Below are 20,988 nucleotides of genomic sequence, written 5' to 3'. Positions count from 1 at the left end.
CCCCCCCCCCCCCCCCGCTACAATCAGGTCCTGACTTCTGGGCAGACTCCCTCTCGGCCTCTGAGACCCAGCCCAAAGCTTTCAGGGCCGATCAACCATGTCACCCTCTGGGTAGCTCCTTCAACACAGTCCCTCCATAAGTACCTGTGACTAGAGGACTAGGGGCTGGCTGGCTGGCGTGTGGATCTCATGTCACTGTGCAGTATGAGGTTGAACCTGGATTTAACAGGAAAGTGACAGACGTGCAGTTGGGAGGGATAGAGATGGGGAGAGACAGAGAGATAGAGACACAGCAGAGAGAGAGAGGGAGAGAAACAGAGAGAGGGAGAGAGACAGAAAGAGGGAGAGAGACAGAGAGAGGGAGAGAGGCATGTTTTCCAGGGTTGCTTAGAGGGGCAGCCACTTACCAGCTCCTTCCTGAGCCAGGCTATAGCCTCGTCGATACTTTCAAAGCCTTCCAGCTTGCCAGTGGGCTGGGGCCCAGCGTCCTGGGGGCCACTCCCGTTAGGTGGGGAATGCCGCCTGGGCTCTCTCCTCGGGGATGAGGGGTCCTCCTCCTCACACTCCTCCTGCTCAGCAGGGGGCCTCGGGAAGGGCCATGTCTGCTCTTCCAGCCTGGCCTGCCATTCCAAGTAGGAGGGCCTCCGGGTCTCCAGCCTCAGTTTCTCAGTGAGGGCCTTCAGGCTCCGGAGGTGGTCATCCGGAGGCAGGGCCGCTCCTGCCGGCTCTTCTTCCCCACCTACCACTTCTTCTACTTGGATCTGAGGCACAGACATTCTAGAGTCTGCTGGGGCGGCCAGACATGGGAGGCAGCGGGAGGTGGTGTGGGACTCTTGGTGGGTGGCAAGGTTGGAACCCACTCAGGACTGCTCTCATCCGGCTGGGGTCAGGGCTCCTGAGCGCATTGCTGGGATGTGAGCCACTCCCGGAGCTGACAGGGGCCCGCCGTGGATGAGCCACACAGGGTGCCCTCCCAGGCAGCTGTGGAGGGTCAGGATTTAAGATTCTTCCTGGAGTCCTGCGGGTGCCATGTTTCACAAAAGGCAGGAATAGACAAGCGTCAGCAGGAATCTTTGGGGGCAGATTTGCCAAGAAGATCTATCAGTCCTGGAGGTGCAGACAGATCTGAGACTGGCGGGGAGGCAGGACTGAGCTCCCTCCTCACGGGCCAGGGCAGGCGGTGAGAAGCTGCTGGCTGGCTGGCTGGAGGCCCTGCAAGAAGGATGCAAATGAAGTCAGTACTAATCCCTCCCCTGGCAGGAGGCTCGCCACATTCCTGAGCTCCTCAGGAGGGGAAACTGAGGCTCAGAGAGGTTAGGTGACAGGGCTGCTGATGGCTCCCTCAGGACGAGAAGTGAGGCAATTCTAAGCCTTAACTCAACGCACAGAAGTTAATAACACATCAATGTTCTGTACAGTGTTCCACCGCTGACGACTTGATTCCACCTCCATTATCTCGTTCAGTCCTCAAGGCGGGTCTGTAGTTACTTCTCTCTGTCCCCATTTTACACGCCAGGAACCTGAGGCTCTGACAGGTTGGATGACTTACCTGAGAGCTCCTGGCCATCAGCAAGGACAAGACTGGGTTGTCTGATTCTGAGGGATCAGGTCTCTCCTTGGAGCAACAGTGCCCTGTGGGTCCCCAGGCAGACACAGTTGTGCCCTGGGGTCCGGGGACGCTGACCCCGCCCCACCCCATCCACCACAGCCCCTGTCCTCAGGCGCTGGCTCCTCCAGGTCCTCCTGCACACCCTCAACTTCTTCTTCCAAAGACAACACCTTACCTCACCTCTTCCGAGGAGGAAACAAATAAACCTGCAACTGCTTCGGGAAGAGCCGACCTCCCTCAAGGAGGATTGTTAAATGGAGCGAGGACTGTGACTCACCACACTTCTAGAAAGACAGTTCTCACATTTACTTAAAATGCCCGCACTCCAGGGCCTCATGGACAAGGGCTGTGGCTCTCTGATCTGATCTGACCTTCCCATCTCCGGGGAGGTGGTCTGAGCACAGTGTAGAGAAGGAGCTCCGAGTCCAAGTAAGAGACTTCGGCCTCCCGGCAGCATCCCTGCACCCACAGGGTCCAGGCAACTGGAGATAGGTACATCAGAGTGGGGGACATTTGACTCGGACCGAGGAGAGAAGTCCTTGGTTCTCAGGCTGATCTTTAAAAATATGTGCTAAGGGCATGCCGAAAAAGAATGAATTCGTATGGAACGATGTCCAAGATAAAGCTTCCATGGAAAAACAAAACAAAACAAGGTATTTGTAGTCTGGAGGGCACACTGCTGGTGTGGAAAAAGAGGAGACCGACAGATTTTTATTGACTTCTATGAGAATAAAATGATCTCTGGAAGGAGAAAAACTAAAACTAAGTTCTGATTACTTGTTTGGGTGATGAGAACTGGACATGGGGTGTTGGGGGAGGGCATAGGAAGAGGCAGAGAGTTCAGAGGGAGCAAAATAAACACATAGACTCAGCCCTCCAGGGAAGCTCTGGGGCTTTCCTCCCACCTAGAGACGGAGATGTTCAAGAAGAGCAGACCGGGTGGCTCAGTGGGTTAAGCCTCTGCCTTCCGCTCAGGTCATGATCTCAGGGTCCTGGGATCGAGCCCTGCATTGGGCTCCCTGCTCAGTGGGGAGTCTAGTTCTCTCTCTTCCCGTCTGTCCCTGCTCATGCTCCCTGCCTCTCCTTTCTCTGTCATTCAAAGAAAGAAATAAAATTTGGGAGCACGTGGGTGGCTCCATCAGTTAGATGTTTGACTTCGGTTCAGAGAGTCCTGGGATCCAGCCCCATGCTGGGCTCCCAAGCCTGCTTCTCCCTCTGTACCTGACTGTGCCCATTCTCTCTCTCTCTCTCAAATAAACAAATAAAATCTTAAAGAGGAAGAAGGGGGAGGAGGAAGAGGAGGAAGAGGACAGACCTTGCTGTCTTTCTGGACCGTTTCTACAATCTCTGCCTGTCACATGATCTGACCGAGGGATATCTGGCTGTCCTCCTCATGCTCTGAGCCTGGCCCGTCTAGAGGTATCCCTGAGGAATAAGGGCAGATATTCTACCCCAACAAATGGCAGAGAAACTTAGTTCGTTCTCACCTCCAGCCACCCAAATGGGAATCCTTAGGAACTTCCACAAAAATGGATTCCCAGGCTCCACTCCCAGGGGTTCGGATTCCATTAATGTGTGTGTGGGGGGGGACTCAACCATCATTATGTTTTTAAAGCTTCCCAGGTGGTGTGAGGGGGCAGTCAGGGCTGAGAACCCCTGGTCTGGAGCTAGAAACCCTAGACTAGGGGTCAGAGGGCCGAGCTGCAGGTGCTTTCAGGCTTGCTGGGCCTCAGTTTCCTGGCCTATAAAATGGGGGTGATAATATCAATCTCCTAGGTTTGGGGAATTGGCAGAACTAAGGTTTGTATGTGCTTTCTGCAGGTGTAGCTTGCTTTGCCAGTGCAGGGTGTTTTCCTGAGGGGCTTTTTGCGCCTTTCAAGGTCACACAGGCTTCTCAGAATCTCTCCAAATCTAAAGACCTATTAGCAGCCCCTCCCAGGCGCCAGCTGCCTCTTTGCTGAGCTGCCAGAATGTGTTTTGAGTGTGCCTGGGGGCAGCTCTACCTTACAGGACTTCTTTCCACCAGACAGCTCTGATGGTTGCCAGTGAAGCTTTTGGGAGAGGATCTAAGGGCAGACAGACGGTAGGCAGTGCTCTCTCTCTCTCCACACCGCAGTCGCCTGAACAGATGACACGGACCAGAAGTCACCCTCCTTCTCTCCCTGAGCAGCACGCTTCCCTGCAGAAGTCAGGGGCAGCTGTGGCGGGAGGGAGAACCTGCTAGGGGAGGGTCTTCCCTTGGGAGTGGGAAAGAGCTATGACTCCATGACCTTAGGAGGCTGCCTCCAAGAGGGTAGGGGAGTTTATTTTAATTGGTGGTTTCTAAAGCAATCCCGAGAAACCCTGTGAAGACGGTGTCAGAAGGACTTGGAGGCATTACCAGGAGCACCAATGCACGGTTGAGTCAGCTAATGATGAGTCTTTGATCCGCTGAGCTTAGGGAGTGTGTGAAAGAACCCTTGGATGCATCCTCTTACTCAAGCCTCCCAGTGGCCCTTGAGGAGCAGGTGGGATCACCCCATTTCACAAAGGAGAAAATCGAGGTTGGGAGGGGTGGAGTGAGTCACCCCTGACCACGGACGCGGCCAGCAGCCGGACTTGGGCACAGTCTTCAGACTGTGGCTGGCCTCTATGTCTACTCCAAAGGGCATGGGCCTTGGGGTTAGACCCCTGAGGATGCCCAGTTCTCTGATCTTGGACATGTCACTTCCCGACCACTCCATGCTTCTGTCTCCTTCTAAGAAGTGGGGATAACTGGGCTCATTTACATAATTTGCTGGGCTCGGTGCAAATGAAAATGCCGCGCTCACTGTGGAAAAGTATTTAGGAATTTCAAGATAGCAACTGCAGAGCATTGACCCAAGCACAGGGCCTAGCGGGGCTGCCCGGGTCTCTTGCTCATGAAGCAGGCCCTGGGCTTCATGGGCCATTTCAAGGATTGAAGTAACAAATATCCGGCCCTTCCCACGTTGCCTGTTCTGTGGTAAGTCCTAGACAACAGGATACTTTAAAACTATTATTCTTAAGATGATGAAACCTATCCGTGCTCCATCTGTCATGTGACCAGATAGTTCACTCTGTGCAGCACAGGGAGGTCATCCCATTCGTCCCAGACCTGTTAGGTGGCCCGAGCCACTCCTTGCACCCAGCATCCTCCCCTGGGAGCTCACATCCCCCCAGAAGTTCAGGTGTCCCCCTCCGAGTTTCATCATACAGTGGTGACTAGCAGGTCTGCCATAGGAAAGAGAAAAAAAGCCCAGTTTAGGAAAATACCACTCTTCTATCCCCACTCCCTTCCCTCCCTGCTCCTGTTCTAAATAGCCCCATCCCCAGCTCAGGGCCCCGGGAGTGACCGGCTTTGACAGTGTGTTATCCACATGATAAGAGCAAAGGCAGGGGGACTGAATGCCTTAGCCCTGGCCCCAGGTGTGCTCCCCAATTATCACATCAAGGCATGTGTGGGTATGGGGTGGCCTGAGTCAGGGACTCGCCCCTTGACGTATGTGGCCACCCATAGCAGGCAGGGACTGAGCCCCAGACTGCTTCCCACAGCCCCCAGCACATGCACATGGTGAAGATTTGCTCAAATAGGATTCATTGTCTGGTCTTCTAGTCCTCTGACAGCATCCTGGGGATCACTGCCCCTCTGGATGCCTTGGAGCCCGAGAGCCACTGGGGGGCTGTTCCTGCCCCATCCAGTTAGACTGCCAGGAGCTGAGCTGGAATGTCACTGACTCAGATCACCGCAGGGATGTGGGCACTTAGTGGGCACTCCCCTGGGTGCAGGGGAGCAGACGCCAGCCCTGGACGGCTTCCTGATCTGAAAGGGCGGTAGGGACTTCCCTCTCCTTTGGACAAACTAGGGACCTGGGAACACAGGCACCGGGAGGAAGAGCCCTTCAATACCTGAGCAGGGGGGTTGCTTTATATCTAATCTAAGTCCTTCCTGCCACTGGGGAACATATTTTCTCTCACTCTGAGCCTTGCAAAGGCAGACAGCCTGGGGAGGAAAGCCAAAGCACGTTGGCACAACCAAGAGCCCAGAAAAACAAGGTTAGACCCTCATCCCACCAGGCTTGGGCGCGCCCTGCCAGGCAGGCTACCCGGCTGCAGGGAACATAAGATTTCCCGCAACAGAATACAAGCCTCAGGGGCACATCCACCTTTTTGTAGCAGTGACAAACCAGAGCCCGGGGACCTACATTGCCCAGGAGGACTGCTGCTCGAACATGCTCCTGGCTCACTCCAGCCCACAGTGGCTGTGGCGAAGGAGGCCATGCCAGCCATGAGCTAATTCTTGGGCTGCTGGAGAAGCCAGGTGGGTGCAGCTCAGTCATCCGGCCAATTAGGCCCTTGTGTCATTGTGATCTAATCTGTTCACTTGGACAGCTTTCAAACCCACTTCCTAGATGGACTTCATGGGCAGGAAAGGGTGCAGGGGCTGCTAATACCTTCTCTCCTTCTTTCCCTGTCTGTGTCTCTCTCAAGGATGAAGGTAGACTGAGCCGTTCCCCGGCTGCACTCACTCTCAGTTGTTCCGCGTTCTAAGACACTCAAAAGCCACTCTCGCCCTGTTTGGATCCCCAAGCTCATGCCTGGTCCCCCCCAGCCCAAGGTTCTTCGGAGAACTGTCTCATATCTTCTCCACAGTATGCAATTTCCTCTAAGCTCCTGTCCCACGGAGGAACACTCTGTCTCACCCCCTCGTGGCTTTGCACAAGCTGTTCCCTCGGTCTGGAACACCCTTCCCTCTCTCTCTCCCTCTGTCTATCATTTCTCAGGAGTTTTCTTTTTCAGGAAGTGTTCCTTGACTCACCCCAGCTGCGTGTGCCCAGGATGCAAGGAGAGCACACCAGCGGAACAATGATCTCATCACAACATGAGCTAACGCTTACTCAGAGCGGACTACGCCAGCCATTGTTCTAGGAGCATTACATGCACGAACACATGAATCCTCACAACGACCCTACAAGGCAAGTAGTATCACTGACCCGTTACCCAGATAAGGAGACTGAGAGACACAGAGAGGCTGAGGAGCAGAAGTTAGGAATGAGAAAGTGGGGATTTCACCTCTGCTGTCTAGCCCTGGGCTGGATCTTCAACCACTGGACGTACTGGCCCTCTCAAGCCATAGCACTGCTACAGGGAACTTTCCTGATGGTTCCTTTACCAGACTCTGAGCTTCATGAGGGTGAAAACCAGGCTTTGCAGCCTGGAACACGCAGCTCTTAGCCCCACGCTGTTCTCTCTAAATGTCTGTGGCATGAACAAGCAAACAGAACAGATTCCCCCCTGGGCCTCTACCCCATGCCCCGTTGCCTGTGCTCCCTCAGTCTGAGCCAGTCTGGACAGGCTCACAGAAGCAGAGGGGACCTGGTCCCCTCCCCACCTGTCCTCACGAGACCTGTCCCAACCTTAGAGTCCCAGACTGTCAGGCGCTAGGAAGACAGGAAGAATCTCATCCTGCTTCAAGTGCCAGGACAGGGAGGGGGCACTCGGGGCAATCCAGCATCACAGGTATAGCTGAAGGATCTCCTCTGTGTCCAGCGTTGTGAGGTCATTTGCACCCCTTGTCCTTTCCCTCTTCCGGAAAGGGCATTTCTCTCTGTGCTTCTTGTTGAGTAAGGGACAGGTGGGGCTAGGTAAGGAGAGACAGGGGGCTAGGTGATCAGGCTCACCCAAAATCCCAGAAATGCTGAGGCATAACAGAACCAGAGATAAGGGAACATAGCCATGCCACCTTGTTTGTCTTAACAGCAGAGATGAGACAGTCCAAGGAGAAGCAATCATGGTGCTATCAGGGGTGACATCAAGGAGATTCAAGTTCCCTGGTCAGTGTTCTATAAAAGACAGACCATAAAAGCCCTCGGGGGTCCCTATTCAAGTCCCCTCTCACTTTCTTGTTTTTTTCTTTCCTTTCTGTTTTCATCTTCACTGAATAAACTTTCACTTCACTTCACCCTTTTGTGCCTGTGAGACTCATTCTTTGACTCAGTGAGACAAGAACCCTGAAACCCTTTCAAGACAGGCACGCCTTCTCTGTCCTGAGTAGGTGGTCACATGACCCTAGCTGGGCCAATAAGAGTTCCCCTAGGTTTCTGTACCAGAATTATCCAGAAACCAGCCACGTTCCATGCTGACCTGGGGTTCCTGGGGGCCATCGTGCTCAGCACAGGGAGAAACTGTGTTTCTGACATTTATAACCAACACAAGCATGTGTTGGCCAAAGAATATAAAATAACACAGTGGGTATTTGTCCTGTTTGTTTATCATATACTGCTTTCAGGGGGCTCTTTGTCTTGTTCTGGACGTCAGGCTGGGTACCTCTCCTCTGAGCAGAGAGGACCAGACCCTCCCCCCTTGCTGACCCATGCCCTGACGCCCAGGTGAGAGCACGGGACTTGAGCTTAGCTGATCAGATGCGGAGGCCCAGGCCTCAGAATGTGGGGTGTGGGGAGCATGGGTGACTCAGTCAGTTAAACATCTGTCTCCAGCTCAGGTCACGATTCCAGGATGCTGGGATGGAGCTCCTGCTTCTCCCTCTCCCTCTGCTGCTGCCCCCCCGCCCCGCCATTGTAATCTCTCTCTCTCTCTCTCTCTCTGTAAAATAAATAAATAAAATCTTTATTTAAAAAAATGTGGTGCGCATGAGGCCCAGAAGGCTAAATGGTTAGGATTCATTTGTGGTCACATGGGCCTTGGAAGCAGATGTGAAGTGCAGGGGAGGGGGCGTTATCTCAGCCTGGTCATCCCTGTAAGGGACTGTTGGAGGACATGATATATAACAAGGAATTATATTTGATACAGAACTGATACAGAACTCCTGAAACCCTTGGCATGTCCTAAGTGATGCCATGAGAATGAGGGAGTGATGAGAATATTTTTTGTTGTAACGTCTGGGTTTAGTCCTTAGATTGTTGTTGTTGTTGTTGTTGTTGTTGTTTTTAATATTTCATTTGCTTTTTTATGAGAAAGAGAGAGCAGGAGTGGGATGAGAGGCAGAGGAAGAAGCAGGCTCCCCGCTGAGTAGGGAGCCCAATGCGGGACTCAATCCCAGGACCCCGGAATCATGACCTGAGCTGAAGGCAGACGCATAATGGACTCAGCCACTCAGGTGCCCTTGTCCTTAGTTCTTGAAAGACCCCTAGAGCCAAAGAGGTGAAAAGAGTGTCTTTTTAACTGCACCGGAGTTTTTGTTAATGAGAGGACTCACGGAAAGGGAAAGCCCATTCTGTGATGAGAAGGTTGGAACTTTCAGCCCCGCCCCTGCCTCGGGAGGTGGGAGGAAAGGCCTGGAGATTGAGTCAATGGCAAATAGCTAATGATTTAATCAATCATGCCTATGTAATGAGCCTCCATAACAACCCTACCTGAAGGGGTTCAGAATGCTTCTGGGTTTGTGCACACACGGTAATTCTGGGAGGGTGACACACCTGGAGAGGGCATGTGAGTTCTGTACCCCTTCCTCCCATGTTGCCTTATGTACCCCTTAATTGGCAGGTGAATGCAAGTAAATGCTTCCCTGAGTCTTGTGAACCATTCTATCAAACTAGTGACTCGGAGGAGGGGGTTGTGCGTAATTCCCAATGTACAGCCGGTAGGTGAGAACTATGGGTAATAATCGGGACTTGTAGTTGGCGTGGGAAGCAGAGACAGTCTGCGAGACTGAACGCTTCCCTTCCGGGGTCTGACACTGTCCTTGGCTCGAGGTGCCCGCAGAGAACTGGAGGGCTGTTTGGTGTGGAAAAATCACACATCTGGTGTCAGAAGTATTTTGGGGGTATTGTGTGAGTAAAAACCTAGCACCCCACGGAGTCTGTCTCAGACAAGCCATTTAAATCACAGGGTCTTGCGTCCCACTCTTTGTTTTCTGGAGCTGCCTTGGTTCTGCCTGTTTTCTCCCTTGGGTCTCCACCGCCTGCCAATTCTGTGAACTCCTTACAGCAACACTGTTTCCTGTTGCTTAGACCGAGAGCCCTGACTGGAAGGGGAGGGGGATGTATAATTCATTTGGGGAGACAGAATCCACCCCTGAGGGCTCAGGAGTGTCCTAAAACAGCATGCCAACCAAAAAACTCCCCCTCCCCACATTTCCACACGCCCCTGAGAGGCAGATGGGGCCCCTCCAGCTGAGAATCAAAGGGCCCCCATTTTGAAAGTGGGGCTGTTGCAGTGTCCACACTGCAAAGCTATAGAGAGGATAAGACAGAGTGAAGGGAAAGGGCTTGGCGGACCATCATGCATCTTATAAACTTAAATTCAGGGCAGCTCAGGACACAACAACTCACACCTGAATTTTTTTCTTTCCTTTTCTAAAGCAGCTAATGTTTTTTTTCTCTCTCTCTCTCTCTCTCTCTCTCTTTTTTTTTTCCCAGTGAGGGGTCAGTAGGTCTGCGGCCTGGAGGCAGAGCTTTGACAAGACAGGCTTTTCCAGCCAGGTTTAATTATAAACCCCCATGCTTATCTTAAATGGAGAGTTGGGGGTAGAGTTGATGTTTCAGGCCTGACCTCCGGTGGTGGTCCACACAAGCTGTGAATTTCTAGTGTATGCTCTACACTGGCCATTGGCAGGAGTGCCTATGACCCGGGCTGAGAGGCTGGGGGACACAGCCCTGTACCCTACAGAGCTGCCCAAAGGAGCCAGAGAGCTTTGAGGAGCTGCCAGAAAGCAGGCTTTCTCTCCTGTCAGAGGTTGCCATGGTGACAGAATCAGGAGGGGACACCCGCTGGTCTGGACCTACATAGCTCATCTGTATTCCATGTCTTGGTCTGAGCTGGTGATGGGAGGGTGCTCCTGAGATGATGGAGGAATGACATGTTGCAGAGACTGGACCCTGGTGGGGGTGAACTGTGCTGGGACATTATGTGTGTGTGTGTGTGTGTGTTTATACTGTTGCATGTGAGCTCTGGGTGTGCAGAGGGGGATGATACTAAGGGAAGGGGGATGGTACCAGTGTTGTGCATGTTGATGGGATCTTCCTCAAATGCTTGTCCCCCCAGCTCCCATGATCTACAACCCTCAGGGAACAGCTCACTTGCAGGGGTCGAATGCTGCCCCACAGAAGAACCCTTCATTTCCCACTTCCTGGAGGTCATCTATTTGCTGCCTGGATGCCTCTTCCCGGCAGGCATCAGAACAAGTCTGAACTGGGAAGCAGCGTGGCTTGGAGGGTTGGCCTCAACCTGATGTCTTATCCTTGCTCCATAACCTCATGTTTGAACATGACCAAATCTTTGAGCCAAACACCACCTCATTCTAGAACCTTCTGTTCTTTCTGAATGCAACCAATTGCTTCTTCCCCTAACAAAATATTTTTAGCACCTTTCCACACCAACTAGTCTGGGTATTTGCCATTTCTCTCCTTGGGCCCCATGAGTTACATTATGATGTAGCTGGTAGGTGGATGGGTATCTTCAGCATCCCTTCTGTGGGGCCTATCCCAGTGTCATTTCAGTATTTGGAAGGGACTGTGAGTCCTAGCTTCCTGCCCATCACCCTCACCCCCAGGGATGCTCATGTGACCCAGACTAAGACATTTATTCTAGCCCTTACTCATCCAGTGGATGTGTGGAAGGCCAAGCAAGGCCAGTCTGTATATGTTCATGGTATTTAAATGGGGTGGCTTTTCAGTTGGAGTTTCCAGGGTGCATCTTTCTCAGCCTCATGGAGAAAATTCATTTGCACTGAGAAGGAGTAAGACTTTAGGGAGGAGAACCAAAAGAGAGGCAGAGACAGAGACATGTCAACATCTTCAGAGCCATGGGACCCAACAGTGTCCAAAGACAGAAACTCCCACTCCTATGCACTAATACATTCTCTCCTTTGCTTGAGCTAATTTAAGCTGCACTTCTGTCAGGGGCCTGAGTCACCTCCCCGTACTGACTGTGGGATCTGTCTAGGTACAATCTGATTCCAATTCCTCCCCATACTTCTTATGGCTGCTGGTTTGGTACCACCAGTTCAATTTTAACACCTATTTTGGGTATAAATAAAAGAAATACATGAATGGCGATTTCCTCTCTGACTAAATACAGGAATAAAAATACAAATTCCTAGAATCAAGAGGAAGAGGAGAAGAGAACCATTTTCTAGTGACTACCATGGGCCAGGTACTGTGCAAATGTCTAGTTGAACCCTTGAAATGGCCCTGAGGTAGGAAGAGTATCTAGAGTTTCCCTGCCTGACAGGTCATACACAGGTGAGTGAGCCCATCTGAGCCCATCTGAGCCCAAATTTTCCCAACTCCACCACTGTGACCATGTCCCTACTGGCCTCATTTGTAGAAAAGTAACAGGAACACATGCTTTATAGTGTTTCAGTATTTTAAAGCCCAGGTTCTTAGGAATCTCAGGGGAAAATAATGCCATTTAAATAGTCCTTTGGTAATACTTCATTTTCCTATCAAATTGATCTGGGTAGTTGAGGAGGATGAGACCCAAACAGCTAGACTGATGTCCCCTTCTGTTGATACTGGTGAGCCAAACAGCATGAAGGCCTCTCTCCTAGGCTAGAGCCTGCCTCCCAGGACAGGGCCTGGCAAGTGAGGGGACCGGAGCCTTAGGAAAGTTCTGCCATTCATGACTATGACACCCCCCTGGACAAGTCACATGACTTTCTGGAATGTGAGTGACGTGCCTGGTAGGGGAGACAGAACTGATTTCTTTTGACCGTGGTGTTGCTGTTGGGGGCCTGGTGTTCCCAAGCCAGTTCCAGGGGCAGCTGGGATGCCCAGACCTGAGGCTGTAGGCACAGGAGGATGAGCTGATGGGCTGAGGCCCAGTTGGGGATCCCAGGAGGTGCAGGAAGGCTCAGTGGGCTGGGTTCCTAACTCCCCTGGATTTCCCTGCTCCAAGCTGCCCAGGCAGCCTCCCAGCCAGGGTCCCAGCCCTGATGCTGGCAGACGGGAAGGAGACAGCCATTTTGGACAAACCCAGCCCAGGGTCGGAGAGAAAAGAGCCCCTAGTCTGAGAGTCAGCTCCAGGGACCCTGTCCCATCCTGAGCGACGGAGGTGACTCATTTCCCCTCTCAGGGCTTTTGCTTCTCCCCTGCAAAATGCACAGTTTGGGCATAGCGGCCTCCACACTTCCTCCACCTTGACATGCGCAGAGTCTAGACCAACCACAGCAGGCAGTGGGTGGTCGCCATGTCCATGAGCTATGAGAGCAGAGGGGCAGAGGTAACCCACTTACCCACACTCCCCCGGGGGGTCTCTCCGTGAAGCTCGGTTTCCGGTGTCCTGTGCTAATGGTTGTACCTCCACTTATCATTGAGAGTTTCTGTTTCCATACCTAGAATAATGAGAACAATCACAACGATTTTGAAATCACCCTCTACAAAAAAGTTCACAAGTTTTTCCCCACACATTATGGTCTGGGCCAGAGAGCCCTTCCTGAGAGTTCATCCACAGACAAACCGCAAACCAGAGATGTCTCGAGACTCGCCTGGGGTCACACAGCTTTGTTAGTGGGGTTGTCTGGGCTCAGATTCCTCTTCTGACTCCATGTTGAGCTTTTACTGTCTAGAATACCGGGAAGCTTTGCTTCATCTCACTGGGATACTGTGAGGCAAGATTCTATAAAAAACACTTGTTCAGACCTTTGCACATTCAAAGTGCTCAGCCCATGCTGAATAATTGATGGGCTCTGCTCCCGGCAGCTCAGAGCATACACACAGGCCTCCTGCCACACACAGGGCTGGGAACGTGGAAACCTTTCCTATCATTTTACCCAGTGAAAGAAGTTGCCCAGAAAATCACCAAGAAAGACTTGTGCTTCCCTATTGCTGTGGGGAGAGGCCCGGGCTCCTGGGCTCCTCAGACCTGCAGATCTAATTTATGGCCTCAGAGAAAGGAGAGAAGAAAGCACAGGGCTGCTGCAGGGAGGGGGCTGCTGGGCCACCCCGGGGTCGAGGCCACAGTGTCCCCTCCAAGGCTGTGAGGTCCTGGGAAAGGGCTGCTCTGCTCTGACAAGAAGGGAGAAAGGTGCCTGAGAATCCTCAAGTCCTCTGGTGGGGAAGGCTAGGGAGGGGGGAGGCGCAGGGAAGGGAGACTGGGGAAGGAGCCATGGGAAACACGGAGTCTGAAGCAGGGGCCCTCCTCCAGGGAGAGCTGATGGAGGCAGAGACGCCCAGGAGGGGGCTGAGGCAGCCCGTTGCTGCTCCAGCCCACTGCTGCCGGTGACCACAGCACTGTTCTGGCCAAAGGCCATGGCACTGGGGATTATGGGGTAGAAAGCAGACACAAAGTGGCCTTTAAAGCAATTTGCAGAGATCAAAGTAGGACACAGTTCAAGAGGGTGTTCTGACTATCAAAGTAGGGAACATTTCACAGCTGACTGGAACTCAGGGTGCCATTTCACCACTACGGGCGCTGGGGTGCCCGTCGTCCCCTGTGGGGTGCCTGTCGTCCACCGATGTGTCTCAGCCCCCACACAAGGCTGATTTAGGAGTATTCACATCCACAGGATAATTGGCTTCAACTTCAAATAAGCAGAATCGACAAAGTTCAGCTCAAATGGGGATTTGTTTTGATGACAGGCTTTCTATTTTGCTCTGCATTACAAGTTCCAAAGCCTCATGGTTTAGCAAGGACTTCCTAAGAAGTTTCATGGGCTTGTGCAAATCACTTCACTTTCATACTCCGTCTGGGCGTGCGGACCTCTCCAGGGACTGAAGGGCCCTTAGCATTTCCCTGTGTTTGGGCAGGGCCCGTCCTCGGGAGCTGGGGCTGGGGGGCAGGGGTGATTTCAGGCTGGAATGAGGCTACCTAGCAGTGTCTAGCCTGCAGCTAACTTAAGGGCAGGACAGCACCCACACTGGGCTTTGGAAGGGACAGTTGGCTCTGGCAGAACAGAAAGTGGGATGAGTGACTTTGCTCCCCACTCGTGTCAGCTTGAGCTGCTGGGCTGCTGAGCTGCCAAGTTCATACCTCACAGAGGGTAGGACTAGGTAGTGGGAGAAACAGATAGGGCAGGTTAGGGATGGGGCAGGGCTAAGTGTTGGGGGACAGAGGCTGATAGCCCAGTCCCAACACTTACTAATTCTACCACATTGGGTAATTGATTTAACCCTCTAGGCCTCAAGTTCCCCATCCATGAAATGGGGTTCATCCTGGAACCTACTTCAAAGCTTTGGAAGGTCCCAGTGAACTAGAGGGTACGTGAATTCTTAGTCACGTCACTAGTCACTAGTCTGACTAGTCTACTAGTCACTAGTAGGACTGTCCCCTCCCATCCATGACAACACTTGGCTGGGCCTCTCCTTGGCCTGTCAAAGGGCGAGACCGCTGCCAAACCATTCAAGCGAGCTGACGTACTTCTGTGTGCTCCAGAACTCCAGAAAGCTCCGAACATCACTCTCCTGTCAGCTCAGGACTCCGGGCTGCTCGAATGGTCTTTCCTATCCTGCAACCCTGATCAGACTCCACGCTCCTTGAGGGCAAGACCATTGTCTCCTCTGTCACACGGTGTCTATAACTGATCTTAAAACCTTCTGCATGTTTTCATTAAGCTAGCTGGGACAAGGGTGCATGGTGATCGGGACTCCCCCGTCCTGGCCAGGCGCCTCAGCAGAGGGTCTGCACTCCAGGGGGACTCTGGCAGGGCTCTGGCTGTCCTTCTCTGCTCCACACCGGGCATTTGATAATTAACAGAGTAAATGTTAGAAATGCAATCTCCTTGGTAAAAACAGAGGTATTCAAGATACGTGATTGGCGAAAATTACTCGAGACATCTTGACCTGGAGAGGCAGGGTGAAGGAATCCAGTGAGCTCTCAGGGGAGGCGTGGTCAGGACACCTAGTGGGACAGATGGCTGCGACCTCACCCAGTCCAAAGAACAAGCTGCATGAATTCTGCTGGGCCTGTCTGCAAATAGTTGTTCACAAAATGTTTATAGTGGCGCCTGGGTGGCTCAGTAATTAAGCATTTGCCTTCGGCTCAGGTCATGATCCCAGGGTCCTGGGATCGAGCTGCACATCGGGCGCTCTGCTCTGTGGGGAACCTGCTTCTCCCACCCCCACTCTCCCTGCTTGTGTTCCCTCTCCCACTGTCTATCTGTGAAATAAATAAAAATCTTTTTTAAAAAAAAAATGTCTACATAGGGGAATGCCTGGTTGGCTCAGTCGGCTAAGCGTCTGCCTTCAGCTCAGGTTGTAATCTCCAGGTCTTAGGACTGAACCTCATGTCAGGCTCTGAGCTCAGTGGGGAGCCTGCTTCTCCCTCACTCTCTGACGTTCCCCCTGCTTGTGCTCTCTCTCTCTCAAATGAATAAATAAAATATTTCTTTAAAAAAATGTCTACAGGAGCGCTTGGGTGGCTCAGTGGGTTAAAGCCTCTGCCTTCGGCTCAGGTCATGATCTCAGGGTCTGGGGTTCGAACCCCACAACGGGCTCTCTGCTCAGCGGGGAGCCTGCTTCCTCCTCTCTCTCTCTGTCTGCCTCTCTGCCTACTTGTGATCTCTGTCTGTCAAATAAATAAATAAAATCTTAAAAAAAAATGTCTACATCTACAGCACAATGTGGTCTGAGGCTTGCTTTCATCCAACCTGCTAACGAGGCTCGCCTTCACCTTCCTTGCAGGGTTGCCATCCAACAAATAAACAAAATCCAACCCAGCCAAACCCTAGAGTTATGACTTAAGTCAGTTAATAGAATCTCAGTGTCCCCAGGGCACCGCATATGTCAATGCTCACCGGACTAAGGAGGTAGTGTCACTTTCCTTTCACACTGTGGGGGTGAAGAGTCAGGGCCCTGAGAGGCCTGCCAGGCAAGGATCCCGATCCAGGACCTGGGTACTCATCGCCTGAGAGTTCCCCAGCTGGCCTCTGCGGCTGAAGTGCCCAGTTCACACTCAGAGGCTCTGTTGGTTTCCTGGAATGAGGAAATGCTGCTCGGCCTTCAGTAAGCCTTGAAACTGTGGCCACAGTGAAGGTCACTGTCTGGGCCCATTAAGTAGCCGGAAAAGCAGCTCTGAGCTGGGCCTTCCCTTCGAGGTCTCAAGGGACAAGATGTATGAGGAAGTCTTTTGGGACCCATTACTAGCTCCCACAATTAGATCAGATTCTGAGTGTGTGGGGGGCAGGTTGGGGGGTGGGTTTCTGGCCATACCGGAGAGATTATCTTGAAGAAATGGAGCTCAGGCTATACCCCTGGATAAGATGAACCCTGACCCCTTCCCAGGACTCTGTAATGGTTGCTGGGCAGGGGCTTATGGGGAGGAGGCCGCTGATGCCGGGGAGCTTGTTACTCCTCTACCCCTAAGGATGAGAACCTTCCCTGGACTGGACAGTGCCCACAAGGAGGTGGGCTGCTGCCCTATGCACTCCCTTCCCTAAGGACTTTTCCAGGTTCCTGGGTAAGCCTGTTCCATGCTTGGGGTAGGGGGTCAGGGAGCATTCAGAAGGAAAGCAGATGGTGTGGGGAGTGCAAGCCTCTAATCTCTCCTCCTGCCCACCTTCTTTCTTGTTTTCTTTCCTTTCTCTCCCACACTTGTCCAGAGAGAATTGGGGCAGGGGGAGTTCTGGGCTTTCAAACACCAGGGCAACTGTCCTAACCATGGAAAAGCTGACATTTGCAGCCTTCCAAACTCATGTTGGCAAGTCGACCCTCTAGGGCAGTCCAAACTCTACAGGCTGATTGCCAAGTTCCCGACTAACGCCCTTTCCCACCCCCCATCTCATTCTCCCTGCTCCCACCCTCTCTGTAGCTCTGCCTCACACCTTCCGAGCTCAGCCTGACCACTACTTCAGAATTTGCCTTTTCTTTCCTTTCTCCTCACCCCAATACACGTCCCAGGGTACATTTGTGTATTGAGGGCCATCCAGGCTAATCCTAGGAGATTTCCAATTAGTAAGAACTCTCTCAACCTTATTCTATAAACCAGGGAGCAAACCGGGTCAGCTTATCATTCATCTTCCAGCTTTGCAAGCAGCTCAACATCCCAGTCAAGCAAAGAGCCACAGCCAGTTACAGCATAGCTCCGGAGGGGTCTGAAAATTCCAGATGCTCGTGTGGCACCACAAGAGTTTTCCACTAGCAAAATTTACCTAGAGAAAACCACCGGAGTGTGTGAGAAGCCTAACAAGCAGTTTCTCCCCCCTTGGCCTGGGGCTCTGTGGGTCTCTCTGAGCAAACAGTTAGGCACTGCCTTAATTTACTTCCCCATCAGAGTCTGGTTTTGGAGGGAGGCCAAGCTGGTAGATACGGAAATGGGACTATTCATCTTGTGCAAATCCATGCATGTATTTGGGAGGACGAGAGAGAAACAAGTGCCTGAGAAGTTGGGGGACGTCTGGTGGGCAGGGAGAAGAAGGGGGTGAGGGAGAGCCCTTCTTTACACTTGAGACAAGTGTGGTTGAAGCGAGCCAGTCCGACTGCAGAGCCTTTCAGGTTCCTGACGCAAGAGGTGGATTTCCTGTCTGCCCGGGGTCCCTCAGGATGGTAACGCACAGTCCCCAGACACAAGATAAGCCCTGCCACAGAGTTCTCATTTTCTCTGGGTGCAACTGTTTTTCTCCCCCTCTCTGGACCTCTTCCCTCGGATCTTCCAAAGCAGTTTTCCTTTGAGAGCACTGTCTTACGAGTCAGGCACAGGAGGCTGACTCTCCCTGCTCTTTCACTAGCTACCTGAGCCATACAGAGTTACCTAGTCTCTTGGAGTCCCATCAGCAAAATGGGGATACAGTGGCCCCTCCGGGGGCTATTGTGAGAATAAAATGACCAAAGGATGACAAGGGTGGTCAAGCAGTGCCTGCTCGGTAAGTGTACTTAGAAAAGAGCTGTCATCTTTATCCACTCTAAGCACAGCTCATGGCTGCTCTGCCAAACCTCTTAAAAACAGACTAGCAGAAATGAGCGGTCGTGGTCAGGCTCGAGGCGCCATGGCCTCCTCGCTCTTTCTGGACAGCACTCTCACAGAGAGACAACACTCTCCCCTCTCCACTCCTTGTCCTGTGGGCGGCAGGACCATCTCTGGGGCATCAGAAGGGAAGCTGCTTTGAAGCCCTGGCTCCCTTAGGCACTTAGGGGATTCTGCAGTTGATGGTGACCTGAGCTTATCCCACCCGGGATTCACCAGAAATGGCTGGGAGTTGATGGCAACTTAATCCGGGCGAACGTGCCTGTGAGTTTAAGAGGAGGTCATGATCCACCAACCTAGAATCAGCCTACCTTCTGGACCTTCTCAGGAGGAACCACATGCCACAGAGAATGAAAACTAGGCACAGACAATAAGGGATTATTTTAAAAGCAGAACATCCAACCTGACTTGGTAGAGGGAGACACCTGTGCCCAAGCCAAGGACCACAGACCTTCCTGCCTTAGTGAACCCTGGGGTGGAGGTGGGGAGGGCAGTCTCAAGGCTGACCTGCTCCTTCCCCTGGGGCCCTTTGGGCAGTGCAGTTCCCTCTGATCACACTGGCCTCAGCCCTTCAGAACACCCAGGGCCCAAGTGCCCTGGGTCACTTCTTCTGAGTTAGGGATTGCATCCTTGGGGCAGGACCTTGATGTCACTGTGCCTGAAGTAGGTTGGAGGGGATAGGGCGGCCTTAGAGACGACAAACAGTCTGGGAATAGACCTGGAGGGACTGAGTGGGGCTCCTCCCTCTCAGTGTACCCCAAACCTCCATCAAGATCTTAGCCATGGAAGGGAACAGCAAGGATGTGGGAGATAGAGTCCAGCAGGCTGTCCCATTCCCCATGAGACAAGTGAGCATCCAGGGACGGTGAGGCAGGATCCCGCTCTCCTGCGGGAGGGTTGCGGGGTGTCCACTCCAGGGTGCTTTGGGATCGGTGCTCGCCAGCCACTCCCCCCTACCCGGCCCCCGCCCCGCCAGACTGCTCTCTGCCTGTGTCTGCTCTAGGGACCTGCGACCTCAAGCCCCCTCCCCTGCAGCCGCCTTTGGGCCACAGCCGCACCACCCTCAGCCGCGCACCCAGCTCCAACCCCAGTCCTGGGAACGCCTCACCCGGGTCGCGAACCCACCTTCCGAGGCGCTCCAAGGCCCTTCCCAAAGGAGTCCCCTAGTTCCCAGCCTTCTTCTCGGGACGTGGGCTCCTGGCGCCGCAGCCTCTGGCTCCAGCCTCGGGGCTGAGCTGGCTTCTGCCTCCCTTTCTCTCTGCTCCCGAGAATTCTCAGCACTATTCTTTTTTTTAAGGGACTTTTTTTTTTTTTTTTTTTTTTTTTTGCGTTGCGTCAGGGTGGTTGCCTGGCGACGGCGGAGCTATTCCACCCTGAGCGGTTTCAGTCCGGTCTCCGCCAGCCTCTCATTCAAGCCTGTCTACCCGACGCTCCCGGGACCTGGGACCCGGGACCTCGGGGTCCAGCCGACGGGCAGCCGGGTCCTAAAGCCCCCTAGTTGCTCTTTCCCACCAGGACCTGAACCGGAGCCGCCGCCCAGCCACAAGGAGAAGCAAATCACACACATTTGCCAAACCTTAGACGAAACCAAACCCAAATATCTCCTTTTTAAAAAATTTTATTAAATCCGAAACCGAAGCAGTCTCCCCACCCCCCAAGCATGGCAACGTGGCTTTGCCACTGTCAGCAATTTGCCTGTATGGGGGTGGGGGGGGGACGACCTTGCAGCGCGCGTGGGCGAGCCCAGATCCGACACCCCATTCACAGGGGGCTTGAGTTCAAATTCGCAGCAGCTCCTCCCATTACGGAGTGTCTAATATATGCCCCACCATCCCAGCGCCTCTGCAGGGAGATGTGGGCATTTCCAGCTTACAGATGAGGAACCTGAGGCTCAGAGAGACTCCGCAGAAACCAGAGGTTAAGTGGAAACAGACTTTTTCCAGATCTGTCTCCCAGAGGAGCTGGGAGTGCTTTGGAGGGGCCTGCCCCCAGAGCACGTGTTTTCCCCATAAATCACACAACGCAGAGTACTAACCACTATACGATCACGGCTTCCCCATAAATCACGGGGTGCCTTCCGGCATGTACTTCTCTGTGCTGTGTCAACCACGGGAGATAGTTACATTGGAAGGTCCCGTCCCTGCTGTACCAGCGCCTACAGCTCCAGGAACCTACAAGTCATCCCGGACCCGGCCAGGGCTGCCCTCTCCTGGCCTGGACACCCAGGACTCCGGTCTGGAGCTCAAGGGCTCCACTTTCTCCTGGAACCTCGGACCCCAGGGGTGATTACTGGAAGTTGGCTTCATTCTTAGGGCAGCCTGGGGCATGGCCAAGTTCCTTTCCTAAGACACTTGAGGTTGGCAGGATCCTCCGAAATGATCTAATCTGCCATCCTGACAACAACAGGAGGGGGGTGGGTGCAGAGCCCGCGTTGTTTTCCCAACGAGCAGAGGTACACAGTGAGGTGTGGGACTGCAAAGTGACTTGCCCGGTTCGGTGGGCAGGTCTAGTTGTTGCAACTCAGA

General features: G+C 53.0%; 1 protein-coding gene across 1 annotated transcript in view; it reads right to left on the bottom strand.

The window, feature by feature from the left end:
- FAM167A (family with sequence similarity 167 member A) overlaps positions 1 to 19,881 on the bottom strand; it is a 41,892-nt gene extending 22,011 nt beyond the window's left edge. The window contains exons 1-3 of the mRNA XM_059372172.1: positions 19,589 to 19,881; positions 12,801 to 12,899; positions 408 to 1,212 (exon numbers count right to left, since the gene is read on the bottom strand). Of these exons, the coding sequence (XP_059228155.1) occupies positions 408 to 776 (369 nt within the window). The 5' untranslated portion in view covers positions 777 to 1,212; positions 12,801 to 12,899; positions 19,589 to 19,881. The remainder of the gene's footprint in view (positions 1 to 407; positions 1,213 to 12,800; positions 12,900 to 19,588) is intronic.
- Positions 19,882 to 20,988: the final 1,107 nt, after the last annotated feature.

This window comes from Mustela nigripes, chromosome 1, assembly GCF_022355385.1.
Source record: "Mustela nigripes isolate SB6536 chromosome 1, MUSNIG.SB6536, whole genome shotgun sequence".
Lineage (NCBI taxonomy): Eukaryota > Metazoa > Chordata > Mammalia > Carnivora > Mustelidae > Mustela > Mustela nigripes.
The sequence above is the reverse complement of the archived record's forward strand: the minus strand, read 5'-3'. Positions and strand labels throughout refer to the sequence as shown.